At 54.4% G+C, this 12,555-nt stretch overlaps 1 protein-coding gene across 1 annotated transcript in view; it reads left to right on the top strand.

The window, feature by feature from the left end:
- LOC138372062 (peptidyl-prolyl cis-trans isomerase-like) overlaps positions 1-11,913 on the top strand; it is a 95,688-nt gene extending 83,775 nt beyond the window's left edge. The window contains exons 2-3 of the mRNA XM_069337246.1: positions 6,653-6,835; positions 6,952-11,913. Of these exons, the coding sequence (XP_069193347.1) occupies positions 6,653-6,835; positions 6,952-7,464 (696 nt within the window). The 3' untranslated portion in view covers positions 7,465-11,913. The remainder of the gene's footprint in view (positions 1-6,652; positions 6,836-6,951) is intronic.
- Positions 11,914-12,555: the final 642 nt, after the last annotated feature.

Here is a 12,555-nt window from a genome sequence, read left to right as displayed (position 1 = left end):
GGGGTTGGAGCTACAGGTCCAGCACCAACCCCCCTGCCAGTAGAGGGGGGGGGGGATGGAGCTACAGGTCCAGCACCATCTTCCCCTGCCAGTAGAGTGGGGGGCTTGAGCTACAGGTCCAGCACCATCCCCCCTGCCAGTAGAGGGGGGCTGGACCTACAGGTCCAACTCTAACCCCCTGCCAGTAGAGGGGGCTGAAGCTACAGGTCCAACACCAACCCCCTGCCAGTAGAGGGGGGCTGGAGCTACAGTTCCAACACCAACCCCTTGCTAGTAGAGGTGGGCTGGAGTTACAGGTTCAGAACCAACCCCCTGCCAGTAGAGGTGGGATGGAGCTACAGGACCAGTACCAACCCCCTGCCAGTAGAGGGGGGCTGGAGCTACAGTTCCAACACCAACCCCTTGCTAGTAGAGGGGGGCTGGAGCTACAGTCCGAACACCAACCCCCTGCCAGTAGAGGGGAGCTGGAGCTACAGGTCCAGCACCAACCCCCTGCCAGTTGAGGGGGGCTGGAGCTACAGGTCCAGCACCAACCCCCTGCCAGTTGAGGGGTGCTGGAGCTACAGGTCCAGCACCAACCCTCTGCCAGTAGAGGGGGGCTGGAGCTACAGTCCGAACACCAATACCCTGCCAGTAGAGGGGGGGCTGGAGCTACAGGTCCAGCACCAACCATCTGCCAGTAGAGGGGGGCTGGAGCTCCAGGTCCAGCACCAACCCCCTGCCAGTAGAAAGGGGCTGGAGCTACAGGTCCAGCACCAACCCCCTTCTCAGTAGAGATAGGGGGGTAGAGCTACAGATCCAGCACCATCTTCCCCTGCCAGTAGAGGGGGGCTGGAGCTCCAGGTCCAGCACCAACCCCCTGCCAGTAGAGGGTTGCTGCAGCTACAGGTCCAGCACCAACCCCCTGCCAGTAGAGGGGGGGCTGGAGCTACAGGTCCAACAATTTTCCCCCTGCCAGTAGAGGGGGGCTGGACCTACAGGTCCAACTCTAACCCCCTGCCAGTAGAGGGGGCTGAAGCTACAGGTCCAACACCAACTCTACTGCAAGTTGACGGGGGCTGTAGCTACAGGTTCAACACCATCCCCCCTGCCAGTAGAGGGGGGCTGGACCTACAGGTCCAACTCTAACCCCCTGCCAGTAGAGGGGGCTGAAGCTACAGGTCCAACACCAACCCCCTGCCAGTAGAGGGGGGCTGGAGCTACAGTTCCAACACCAACCCTCCTGCCAGTAGAAGGGGGCCGGAGCTACAGGTACGGAAGAACCCCCCTGCCAGTAGAGGTGGGCTGGAGCTACAGGTTCAGAACCAACCCCCTGCCAGTAGAGGTGGGCTGGAGCTACAGGTTCAGAACCAACCCCCTGCCAGTAGAGGGGGGCTGGACCTACAGGTCCAACTCTAACCCCCTGCCAGTAGAGGGGGCTGAAGCTACAGGTCCAGCACCAACCCCCCTGCAAGTAAAGGGGCCGCTGGAGCTACAGGTCCCGCACCAACCCCTGCTATTAGAGGTTGGCTGGAGCTACAGGTCCAGTACCAACCCCCTGTCAGTAGACGGAGTGGGGGGGGGGTAGAGCAACAGATCAAGCACACCTCCTGCCAGTAGAGGTGGGCTGGAGCTGTAGATCGATAGGTCCAGCACCAACCCCATGCCAGTAGAGAGGGGGGCTGGAGCTACAGATCTAGCACCAACCCCCTTCCAGTAGAGGGGAGGCTGGAGCTACAGGTCCAGCACCAACCCCATGCCAGTAGAGAGGGGGGGGCTGGAGCTACAGATCTAGCACCAACCCCCTTCCAGTAGAGGGGAGGGGGTTGGAGCTACAGGTCCAGCACAAACCCCCTGCCAGTAGAGGTAGGCTGGAGCTACAGGTCCAGTACCAACACTCTGCCATTAAAGGGCGGGCTGGAGCTACAGGTCCAGCACCAACCCCCTGCTAATATAGGGAAGGGGGGGAGGGCTGGAGCTACAAGTCCAACATCAACCCCTGCCAGTAGACATGGGCTGGAGCTACAGGTCCAGCACCAACCCCCTGCCAGTAGAGTGGAGCTGGAGCTACAGGTCCATCACCAACCCCCTTGTCAGTAGAGGTAGGGGGTTGGAGCTACAGGTCCAACTCTAACCCCCTGCCAGTAGAGGGTGGCTGGAGCTACAGTTCTAACACCAACCCCCTGCCAGTAGAGGTGGGCCGGAGGTACAGGTAGAGAAGAACCCCCCTGCCAGTAGAGGTCGGATGGAGTTACAGGTTCAGAACCAACCCCCTGCCAGTAAGAGGTGGGATGGAGCTACAGGACCAGTACCAACCCCCTGCTAGCAGAGGGGGTCTGGAGCTACAGGTCCAGCACCAACCCTCTGCCAGTTGGGGGGAGCTGGAGCTACAGGTCAAGCTCCAACCATCTGCCAGTAGAGGGGGGCTGGAGCTACAGGTCCAGCACCAACCCCCTGCCAGTTGAGGGGAGCTGGAGCTACAGGTCCAGCACCAATCATCCGCCAGTAGAGGGGGGCTGGAGCTACAGGTCCAGCACCAACCCTCTGCCAGTAGAGGGGGCTGGAGCTACAGACCGAACACCAACCCCCTGCCAGTAGAGGGGGGCTGGAGCTACAGGTCCAGCACCAACCCCCTGCCAGTAGAGGGGGGCTGGAGCTACATGTCCAGCACAAACCCCCTGCTAGTAGAGGGGGGGCTGGTGCTACAGGTCCAGCACCAACCCCCTGCCAGTAGAGGGAGGAGGCTGGAGCTACAGGACCAGCACCAACCCCCTGCCAGTAGAGGGGGGCTGGAGCTCCAGGTCCAGCACCAACCCCGTGCCAGTAGAAGGGGGCTGGAGCTACAGGTCCAGCACCAACCCCCTGCCAGTTGAGGGGAGCTGGAGCTACAGGTCCAGCACCAATCATCTGCCAGTAGAGGGGGGCTGGAGCTACAGACCGAACACCAACCCCCTGCCAGTAGAGGGGGGCTGGAGCTACAGGTCCAGCACCAACCCCCTGCCAGTAGAGGGGGGCTGGAGCTACATGTCCAGCACAAACCCCCTGCTAGTAGAGGGGGGGGGCTGGTGCTACAGGTCCAGCACCAACCCCCTGCCAGTAGAGGGGGGAGGCTGGAGCTACAGGACCAGCACCAACTCCCTGCCAGTAGAGGGGGGGCTGGAGCTACAGGTCCAGCACCAATCCCCTGCCAGTAGAGGGGGGGCTGGAGCTACAGGTCCAGCACCAACCCCCTGCCAGTAGAAGGGGGCTGCAGCTACAGGTCCAGCACCAACCCCCTGCCAATAGAGGGTTGCTGCAGCTACAGGTCCAGCACCAACCCCCTGCCAGTAGAAGGGGACTGCAGCTACAGGTCCAGCACCAACCCCCTGCCAATAGAGGGGGGCTGGAGCTACAGGTTCAGCACCAACCCCCTGCTAATATAGGGAAGGGGGGGAGGGCTGGAGCTAGAGGTCCAACACCAACCCCTGCCAGTAGACGTGGGCTGGAGCTGCAGGTCCAGCACCGACCCCCTGCCAGTAGAGTGGAGCTGGAGCTACAGGTCCATCACCAACCCCCTGCCAGTAAAGGGGGGCTGGAGCTCCAGGTCCAGCACCAACCCCCCTGCCATTAAGGGGGGCTGGAGCTACAGGTCTAGCACCAACCCCTTGCCAGTAGAGGGGGGCTGGAGCTCCAGATCCAGCACCAACCCCCTGCCAGTTGAGGGGGGCTCGAGCTACAGGTCCAGCACCAACCCCCTGCCATTAGGGGGGGCTGGAGCTACAGGTCCAGCACCAACCCTCCTGCAAGTAGACATGGCTGGAGCTACAGGACCAACACCATCCCTCCTGCCAGTAGAGGGGGGCTGGACCTACAGGTCCAACTCTAACCCCCTGCCAGTAGAGGGGGCTGAAGCTACAGGTCCAACAACAAACCCCTGCCAGTAGAGGGGGGCTGGATTTGCAGGTCCAGCACCAACCCCCTGCCAGTAGAGGTGGGCTGGAGCTACAGGTCCAGCACCAACCCCCTGTTAGTATAGGTGGGCTGGGGCTACACGTCCAGCGCCAACCCCCTGCCAGTAGAAGGGGGCTGGAGCTACAGGTCCAGCACCAACCCCCTGCCAGTAGAAGGGGGCTGGAGCTCCAGGTCCAGCACCAACCCCCTGCCAGTAGAGGGGGGGGTGGCTGGAGCTACAGGTCCAGCACCAACCCCCTGCCATTAGAGGGGGGCTGGAGCTACAGGTCCAGCACCAACCCCCTGTGAGTAGAGTGGGGCTGGAGCTACAGGTCTAGCACCAACCCCCTGTCAGTAGAGGGGGGCTGGAGCTACAGGTCCAGCGCTAATCACCTGCCAGTAGAGGGGGGGCTGGATTTACAGGTCCAGCACCAACCCCCTGCCAGTAGAGGGGGGCTGGAGCTACAGGTCCAGCACCAACCACATGCCAGTAGAGGGGGCTGGAGCTACAGGTCCAACACAGACCCCCTGCCATTAGGGGGGGCTGGAGCTACAGGTCTAGCTCCAACCCCTTGCCAGTAGAGGGGGGCTGGAGCTCCAAGTCCAGCACCAACCCCCTGCCAGTAGAGGGGGGCTCGAGCTACAGGTCTAGCACCAACCCCCTGCCATTAGGGGGGGCTGGAGCTACAGGTCTAGCACCAACCCCTTGCCAGTAGAGGGGGGCTGGAGCTCCAGGTCCAGCACCAACCCCCTGCCAATAGAGGGGGGCTCGAGCTACAGGTCCAGCACCAACCCCCTGCCATTAGGGGGGGCTGGAGCTACAGGTCTAGCACCAACCCCTTGCCAGTAGAGAGGGGCTGGAGCTACAGGTCCAGAACCAACCCCTTGCCAGTAGAGTGGGGCTGGAGCTATAGGTCCAGAACCAACCCCCTGCCAGTAGAGTGGGTCTGGAGCTATAGGTCCAGAACCAACCACCTGACAGTAGAGGAGGGCTGGAGCTACAGGTCCAGTACCAACCCCCTGCCAGTAGAGGGGGGGCTGGAGCTACAGGTCCAGCACCATCCCCCTGCCAGTAGAGGGGGGCTGGAACTACAGGTCCAGCACCAACCTCCCTGCCAGTAGAGAGGGGCTGAAGCTACAGTTCCAGGATCAACCCCCTGCCAGTAGAGGGGGGCTGGATAATGGCGCTGACACTGCCCACAGGTGATAATGGGGTTGACACTGACCACAGGTGATAATGGGGCTGACACTGACCACAGGTGATAATGGGGCTGACACTGACCGTAGGTGATAATGGGGCTGACACTGTCCGTAGGTGATAATGGGGCTGACACTGTCCACAGGTGATAACGGGGCTGACACTGTCCACAGGTGATAACGGGACTGACACTGACCACTGGTGATAATGGGGCTGACACTGACCACAGGTGATAATGGGGCTGACACTGACCACAGGTGATAATGGGGCTGACACTGACCACAGGTGATAATGGTGCTCACACTGTCCATTGGTGATAATGGGGCTGACACTGATCACAGGTGATAATGGGGCTGACACTGATCACAGGTGATAATGGGGCTGACACTGACCACAGGTGATAATGGGGCTGACACTGATCACAGGTGATAATGGGGCTGACACTGACCACAGGTGATAATGGGGCTGACACTGACCACAGGTGATAATGGGGCTGACACTGACCACAGGTGATAATGTGGCTGACACTGACCACAGGTGATAAAGGGGGTGACACTGACCACAGGTGATAATGGGGGTGACACTGACCACAGGTGATAATGGGGGTGACACTGACCACAGGTGATAATGGGGCTGACACTGACCACAGGTGATAATGGGGCTGACACTGATCACAGGTGATAATGGGGCTGACACTGACCACAGGTGATAATGGGGCTGACACTGACCACTGGTGATAATGGGGCTGACACTGTCCACAGGTGATAATGGGGCTGACACTCACCACAGGTGATAATGGGGGTGACACTGACCACAGGTGATAATGGAGTTGTCACTGTCCACAGGTGATAATGGGGCTGACACTGACCACAGGTGATAATGGAGTTGTCACTGTCCACAGGTGATAATATGGCTGACACTGACCACAGGTGATAATGGAACTGACACTGACCACTGGTGATAATGGGGCTGACACTGTCCACAGGTGATAATGGAGTTGTCACTGTCCACATGTGATAATGGGGCTGACACTGACCACAGGTGATAATGGAGTTGTCACTGTCCACAGGTGATAATGGGGCTGACACTGACCACAGGTGATAATGGAACTGACACTGTCCACAGGTGATAATGGGGCTGACACTGACCACAGGTGATAATGGGGCTGACACTGACCACAGGTGATAATGGGGCTGACACTGACCACAGGTGATAATGGGGCTGACACTGACCACAGGTGATAATGGTGCTGACACTGAGCACAGGTGATAATGGTGCTGACACTGACTACAGGTGATAAGGGGGCTGACACTGTCCACAGGTGATAATGGAGTTGTCACTGTCCACAGGTGATAATGGGGCTGACACTGTCCACAGGTGATAATGGGGCTGACACTGTCCACAGGTGATAATGGGGCTGACACTGTCCACAGGTGATAATGGGGCTGACACTGACCACATGTGATAATGGGGCTGACACTGACCACAGGTGATAATGGGGCTGACACTGACCACAGGCGATAATGGGGCTGATACTGTCCACAGGTTGAGGACCTCCGCAGGATGGTGAGGGAGCCCGTCAAGAGGCTGGTGGAGGCTGGCCGGGTGTTGGCCGTCCAGGAAGACCAAGATGGCTGCCGCTCCGCCAGGATAACTCTACAAGACGGACAGCTGTATCTCCACCCACTCCTGCGTCAGCCCACGCCCGCCCACGCCCACACCCTCCAGGTTACTTTATTACACCCACTAGTCTTACTGACATTACTGACTTACTGAGTTATGATAACTGATATGATAACATTTTGTTATACAGTTATCAGCATGATTTATTTCATTTTCTGCAGGAGAGTGAGGTTGTGGGCGTGCTGGAGCCCTCCTGCACCCTGGCGTTCCTTGACCTCGGGTGGGCGGGGTCAACAAGAGGGCGGGTCACCATCCGGCTGACCCCTGACACTCCGCGGGCCAGACAGTTTCTGTTGTTGTGTACGGGCCAGCGGGGCCACACCTACCGCAACACTAAACTGTTCCAGGTGGTGGACAAGGGTCGCCCGGGGGAACGTGTGAGGGGTGGAGACTACGAGAGTAATGATGGTGTGGGAGGAGCCCCACTGCTGCCTGACCTCCAGGGGCAGTACCGGGAGTCAGGTCAGGCAGGAGCTGTGTTGGCCTGGGGTGGGCTGAGGGGTCCCAGGTGTGCCCAGTTCGCCATCGCCACCAGGGACCGCCAGGTTGGTGACCGGTGGTCATGTGTCTTCGGTGATGTGGTGAGCGGCCTGGATGTGGTGAGGGCAGCAGTCAACCACAGTGACATCACGGAGGTGACTGTGGTGGACTGTGGTGTTGTGCTGCCACTCTAGTTCACTGTACCACCACCATCACTACTGTGTTGTGATGCCACTCTAGTTCACTGTACAACCACCATCACTACTGTGGTGTTGTGCTGCTACTCTAGTTCACTGTACCACCACCATCACTACTGTGGTGTTGTGCTGCTACTCTAGTTCACTGCACCACCATCACTACTGTGGTGTTGTGCTGCCACCCTAGTTCACTGTACCACCACCATCACTACTCTGGTGTTGTGCTGCCACCCTAGTTCACTGTACCACCACCATCACTACTGTGGTGTTGTGCTGCCATTCTAGTTCACTGTACCACCACCGTCACGACTGTGGTGTTGTGATGCCACTCTAATTCACTGTACCATCACCATCACTACTGTGGTGTTGTGCTACCACTCTAGTTCACTGTACCATCACCATCACTACTGTGGTGTTGTGCTGCCACTCTAGTTCACTGTACCATCACCATCAATTCTGTGGTGTTGTGCTACCACTCTAGTTCACTGTACCACCACCATCACTACTGTGGTGTTGTGCTGCCACTCTAGTTCACTGTACCATCACCATCACTACTGTGGGGTTTGCTGCCACTCTAGTTCACTGTACCACCACCATCACTACTGTGGTGTTTTGCTGCCACTCTAGTTCACTGTACCATCACTACTGTGGTGTTATGCTGCCACTCTAGTTCACTGTACCACCACCATCACTACTGTGGTGTTGTGCTGGCAGTCGAGTTCACTGTACCACCACCATCACTACTGTGGTGTTGTGCTGCCACTCTAGTTGACTGTACTATCACTACTGTGGTGCTGTGTTGCCACTCTAGTTCACTGTACCATCACCACCATCACTACTGTGGTGTTGTGCTGCCACTCTAGTTCACTGTACCACCACCATCACTACTGTGGTGTTGTGCTGAGACACTAGTTCACTGTACCACCACCATCACTACTGTGGTGTTGTGCTGCCACTCTAGTTCACTGTACCATCACTACTGTGGTGTTGTGCTGCCACTCTAGTTCACTGTACCACCACCACTACTGTGGTGTTGTGCTGCCACTCTAGTTCACTGTAGCACCACCATCACTACTGTGGTGTTGTGCTGACACTCTAGTTCACTGTATCACCACCATCACTACTGTGGTGTTGTGCTGCCACTCTAGTTCACTGTACCATCACTACTGTGGTGTTATGCTGCCACTCTAGTTCACTGTACCACCACCATCACTACTGTGGTGTTTTGCTGCCACTCTAGTTCACTGTACCATCACTACTGTGGTGTTGTGTTGCCACTCTAGTTCACTGTACCATCACCACCATCACTACTGTGGTGTTGTGCTGCCACTCTAGTTCACTGTACCACCACCATCACTACTGTGGTGTTGTGCTGCCACTCTAGTTCACTGTACCACCACCATCACTACTGTGGTGTTTTGCTGCCACTCTAGTTCACTGTACCATCACTACTGTGGTGTTGTGCTGCCACTCTAGTTCACTGTACCATCACTACTGTGGTGTTGTGCTGCCACTCTAGTTCACTGTACCACCACAATCACTACTGTGGTGTTGTGCTGCCACTCTAGTTCACTGTATCATCACTATCACTACTGTGGTGTTGTGCTGCCACTCTAGTTCACTGTACCACCACCACTACTGTGGTGTTGTGCTGCCACTCTAGTTCACTGTAGCACCACCATCACTACTGTGGTGTTGTGCTGACACTCTAGTTCACTGTATCACCACCATCACTACTGTGGTGTTGTGCTGCCACTCTAGTTCACTGTACCACCACCATCACTACTGTGGTGTTGTGCTGCCACTCTAGTTCACTGTACCACCACCATCACTACTGTGTTGTGATGCCACTGTAGTTCACTGTAGCACCACCATCACTACTGTGGTGTTGTGCTGCCACTCTAGTTCACTGTACCATCACTACTGTGGTGTTGTGCTGCCACTCAATTTCACTGTACCACCACCATCACTATTGTGGTGTTGTGCTGCCACTCTAGTTCACTGTACCACCACCATCACTACTGTGGTGTTGTGCTGCCACTCAAGATCACTGTACCACCACCATCACCCACTGTGGTGTTGTGCTGCCACTCTAGTTCACTGTACCACCACCATCACTTCTGTGGTGTTGTGCTGCCACTCTAGTTCACTGTACCATCACCATCACTACTGTGGTGTTGTGCTGCCACTCTAGTTCACTGTACCACTACCATCACTACTGTGTTGTGCTGCCACTCTAGTTCACTGTACCACCACCATCACTACTGTGGTGTTTTGCTGCCACTCTAGTTCACTGTACCATCACCATCACTACTGTGGTGTTGTGCTGCCACTCTAGTTCACTGTACCACCACCATCACCCACTGTGGTGTTGTGCTGCCACTCTAGTTCACTGTACCACCACCATCACTTCTGTGGTGTTGTGCTGCCACTCTAGTTCACTGTACCATCACCATCACTACTGTGGTGTTGTGCTGCCACTCTAGTTCACTGTACCACCACCATCACTACTGTGTTGTGCTGCCACTCTAGTTCACTGTACCACCACCATCACTACTGTGGTGTTTTGCTGCCACTCTAGTTCACTGTACCATCACCATCACTACTGTGGTGTTGTGCTGCCACTCTAGTTCACTGTACCACCACCATCACTACTGTGGTGTTGTGCTGCCACTCTAGTTCACTGTACCATCACCATCACTACTGTGGTGTTGTGCTGCCACTCTAGTTCACTGTACCACCACCATCACTTCTGTGGTGTTGTGCTGCCACTCTAGTTCACTGTACCACCACCATCATTACTGTGGTGTTGTGCTGCCACTCTAGTTCACTGTACCACCACCATCACTACTGTGGTGTTGTGCTGCCACTCTAGTTCACTGTACCATCACCATCACTACTGTGGTGTTGTGCTGCCACTCTAGTTCACTGTACCACCACCATCACTACTGTGGTGTTGTGCTGCCACTCTAGTTCACTGTACCATCACTTCTGTGGTGTTGTGCTGTCACTCTAGTTCACTGTACCATCACTTCTGTGGTGTTGTGCTGTCACTCTAGTTCACTGTACCATCACTAATGTGGTGTTGTGCTGTCACTCTAGTTCACTGTACCATCACTTCTGTGGTGTTGTACTGTCACTCTAGTTCACTGTACCATCACCATCACTACTGTGGTGCTGTGCTGCCACTCTAGTTCACGGTACCATCACCATCGCTACTGTGGTGCTGTGCTGCTACTCTAGTTCACTGTACCATCACCATCACTACTGTGGGGTTTTGCTGCCACTCTAGTTCACTGTACCACCACCATCACTACTGTGGTGCTGTGCTGACACTCTAGTACACTGTACCATCACTACTGTGATGTTGTGCTGCCACTCTAGTTCAATGTACCACCACCATCACTACTGTGGTGTTGTGCTGCCACTCTAGTTCACTGTACCATCATTATCACTACTGTAGTGTTGTGCTGCCACTCTAGTTCACTGTACCATCATTATCACTACTGTAGTGTTGTGCTGCCACTCTAGTTCACTGTACCATCACCATCACTATCACTCCTGCATCACCCTGGACTGCGTGTTTTGATGCCAATGTAATTTAAGGACATACCTTTATCACTATATCATCATAACACTGTCATTGCTACACCAACATCATTTCTCTTTCACTGCATTATCACCTCACACTGATATTTTTCCTCCTTACATATACTGATATATCACTATCACTGCTACAGCACCACTACCTCATCATCACTGCTATATCACCATCACCGCACCATCACTGTCATATCACTATCACCTCAGTATCACTGCTATATCACCACTATACTATCACTGCTATATCGCCTCACTATCACAGCTATATTACCATCACCTCACTATCACCGTCGTATCATCACCTCAGTATCACTATCACACTATCTTTATTATATTATTATCACTGCTATATCACCATCACCTCACAATCACTGAGGTGTGTTGTGATATTACCATACTGGTCCATGGTGTGTTGTGGTATTACCATACTGGACCATGGTGTGTTGTGATATTACCATACTGGTCCATGGTGTGTTGTGATATTACCATACTGGTCCATGGTGTGTTGTGATATTACCATACTGGTCCATGGTGTGTTGTGATATTACCATACTGGACCATGGTGTGTTGTGATATTACCATACTGGTCCATGGTGTGTTGTGATATTACCATACTGGACCATGGTGTGTTGTGATATTACCATACTGGTCCATGGTGTGTTGTGATATTACCATACTGGTCCATGGTGTGTTGTGATATTACCATACTGGTCCATGGTGTGTTGTGATATTACCATACTGAACCATGATGTGTTGTGATATTACCATACTGGTCCATGGTGTGTTGTGGTATTACCATACTGGACCATGGTGTGTTGTGATATTACCATTCTGAACCATGGTGTGTTGTGATATTACCATACTGGTCCATGGTGTGTTGTGATATTACCATACTGGACCATGGTGTGTTGTGATATTACCATACTGGTCCATGGTGTGTTGTGATATTACCATACTGGTCCATGGTGTGTTGTGATATTACCATACTGGTCCATGGTGTGTTGTGATATTACCATACTGAACCATGATGTGTTGTGATATTACCATACTGGTCCATGGTGTGTTGTGGTATTACCATACTGGACCATGGTGTGTTGTGATATTACCATTCTGAACCATGGTGTGTTGTGATATTACCATACTGGTCCATGGTGTGTTGTGATATTACCATACTGGACCATGGTGTGTTGTGATATTACCATACTGGTCCATGGTGTGTTGTGATATTACCATACTGGTCCATGGTGTGTTGTGATATTACCATACTGGACCATGGTGTGTTGTGATATTATCATACTGGACCATGGTGTGTTGTGATATTACCATACTGGACCATGGTGTGTTGTCATATTACCATACTGGACCATGGTGTGTTGTGATATTACCATACTGTACCATGGTGTGTTGTGGTATTACCATACTGGACTATGGTGTGTTGTGATATTACCATACTGGACCATGGTGTGTTGTGATATTACCATACTG

Source organism: Procambarus clarkii, chromosome 37 (assembly GCF_040958095.1).
Source record: "Procambarus clarkii isolate CNS0578487 chromosome 37, FALCON_Pclarkii_2.0, whole genome shotgun sequence".
Taxonomy (NCBI): domain Eukaryota; kingdom Metazoa; phylum Arthropoda; class Malacostraca; order Decapoda; family Cambaridae; genus Procambarus; species Procambarus clarkii.
This window is presented reverse-complemented; position numbering and strand designations above follow the sequence as displayed.